The 2,500-nt window shown below is 46.4% G+C and overlaps 1 protein-coding gene across 1 annotated transcript in view; it reads right to left on the bottom strand.

Moving 5' to 3' along the window:
- dnah3 (dynein axonemal heavy chain 3) overlaps positions 1–2,500 on the bottom strand; it is a 50,843-nt gene that overhangs the window by 42,961 nt on the left and 5,382 nt on the right. Inside the window, exons 11-12 of the mRNA XM_060869327.1 lie at positions 367–562; positions 94–273 (exon numbers count right to left, since the gene is read on the bottom strand). Of these exons, the coding sequence (XP_060725310.1) occupies positions 94–273; positions 367–562 (376 nt within the window). The remainder of the gene's footprint in view (positions 1–93; positions 274–366; positions 563–2,500) is intronic.

A 2,500-nucleotide genomic window follows, 5' to 3' on the forward strand; every position in this document is an offset into this window, starting at 1 on the left:
TATGTGTGTGTGTGTATGTTTGTGTGTGCATGTGTGTTTGTGTGTTTATGTGTGTGTGTCTGTGTGTGTGTGTGTGTGTGTTTGTATGGGTACCCGAGGTAAGTGTTCAGCGCTGGAGATGATGTGGATGAAGGAGTTCATGATAAGCTCCCAGCAATGAGACAGAGGAGGCTGAAAGGTGACACTCGACTCTTCTACCATCATCTTGACTAACAGGAGTGGGCGCTGTGTGTATCTCAGCTCATCATAACACTCCCTGAAATCATTACCATCCTGCAGAGAACACATAAATGTAGGGAATCATTGTTTACACAACAAATATGATGGTTTGAAGATGGAGGTATAAGTAACTAACTATAGTCACACCTGGTATAGTGACAGGAAGTGCAGCAGGTCATACAGTGATGTAATCACCAGGCTGCGAAGCTGGAGTGACATCAGTGCAGCCACAGAGGAGAAAAACTTCTGTGCTTTCACTGGGACAACATCCTCTCTCTGTGGCACCAGAGGATACCAAGCATCCTTATAGGTATGAAAGAGTGATGCACACTGTGGCAACCACCTACACACAAACACACAGACACACACATCAACATAAACACACACAAACAAACACACACACATACAATATTAATATTTATATTAATCTTTATATTAACCTTTTGTTCTATGTTTTTCTGTAAAGCTGCTTTGAGACAATGTCTATTGTAAAAAGCGCTATACAAATAAACTTGAATTGAATTGAATTGACACACAAACACACATAAACATAATCACACACACACACACACACAAATAAACACACACAAACAAACAGACACACACAAACATAAACACACAGACAAACATACATACACACACACAAACATACGTAAACACACACAAAAAACACACAAAAAACACACACAGACACAAACACACACACACACAGTTGTCATCTTCAGACTAATAAAAATATCTTGATTTGTGACATCACATTAAATAAAAGATAAAAATTTAATAATAAAATAAGAATATGTTCTAAAATTCAGACTTCAGATGTTTAAAAAACCAAACAAAAAAAATCCCACGCAGGAACAGACCCACACAAATACAGACCCACACAGGTACAGACCCACACAGGTACAGACCCAAACAGGTACAGACCTACACAGGTACAGACCCAAACAGGTACAGACCTACACAGGTACAGACCCACACAGGTACAGACCCACACAGGAACAGACCCACAAAGGCACAGACACACACAGGAGCAGACCCACACAGGTACAGACCTACACAGGAACAGACCCACACAGGTACAGACCCACACAGGAACAGACCCACACAGGAACAGACCTATGCTATGCAGGTACAGACCCACACAAATACAGACCCACACAGGTACAGACCCACACAGGAACAGACCCACACAGGTACAGACCCACACAGGAACAGACCCACAAAGGTACAGACCCACACAGGAGCAGACCCACACAGGTAGAGACCTACACAGGAACAGACCCACACAGGTACAGACCTACACAGGAACAGACCCACACAGGTACAGACCCACACAGGAACAGACCCACAGAGGTACAGACCCACACAGGAGCAGACCCACACAGGTACAGACCCACACAGGTACAGACCCACACAGGAACAGACCTATGCTATGCAGGTACAGACCCACACAAATACAGACCCACACAGGTACAGACCCACACAGGAACAGACCTACACAGGAACAGACCCACACAGGAACAGACCCACACAGGAACAGACCCACACAGGTACAGACCCACGCAGGAACAGACCTATGCTATGCAGGTACAGACCCACATAGGTACAGACCCACACAGGAACAGACCCACACAGGAACAGGCCTATGCTATGCAGGTACAGACCCACACAGGAACAGACCCACACAGGTACAGACCCACACAGGAACAGACCTATGCTATGCAGGTACAGACCCACACAAATACAGACCCACACAGGTACAGACCCACACAGGAACAGACCTACACAGGAACAGTCCCACACAGGAACAGACCCACACAGGAACAGACCCACACAGGAACAGACCTATGCTATGCAGGTACAGACCCACACAGGTACAGACCCACACAAATACAGATCCAAACAGGTACAGACCTACACAGGAACGAACCTACACAAGGCAGGTACAGACCCACAGAGGTACAGACCCACACAGGTATAGACCCACAGAGGTATAGACCCACACAGGTATAGACCCACACAGGTATAGACCCACACAGGTACAGACCCACACAGGTACAGACCCACACAGGTACAGACCCACACAGGTATAGACCCACGCATGTATAGACCCCTTTTAGGTACAGACCAACGCAGGTACAGACCAACGCAGGTACAGACCCACACAGGTATAGACCCGTTTAGGTACAGACCAACACAGATACAGACCAACGCAGGTACAGACCCACACAGGTACAGACCCACATGGGTATAGACCACGCCCACTTTAAAATTAAAT

The sequence above is a fragment of the Tachysurus vachellii genome, chromosome 5 (assembly GCF_030014155.1).
Source record: "Tachysurus vachellii isolate PV-2020 chromosome 5, HZAU_Pvac_v1, whole genome shotgun sequence".
In the NCBI taxonomy this organism is placed as follows: domain Eukaryota; kingdom Metazoa; phylum Chordata; class Actinopteri; order Siluriformes; family Bagridae; genus Tachysurus; species Tachysurus vachellii.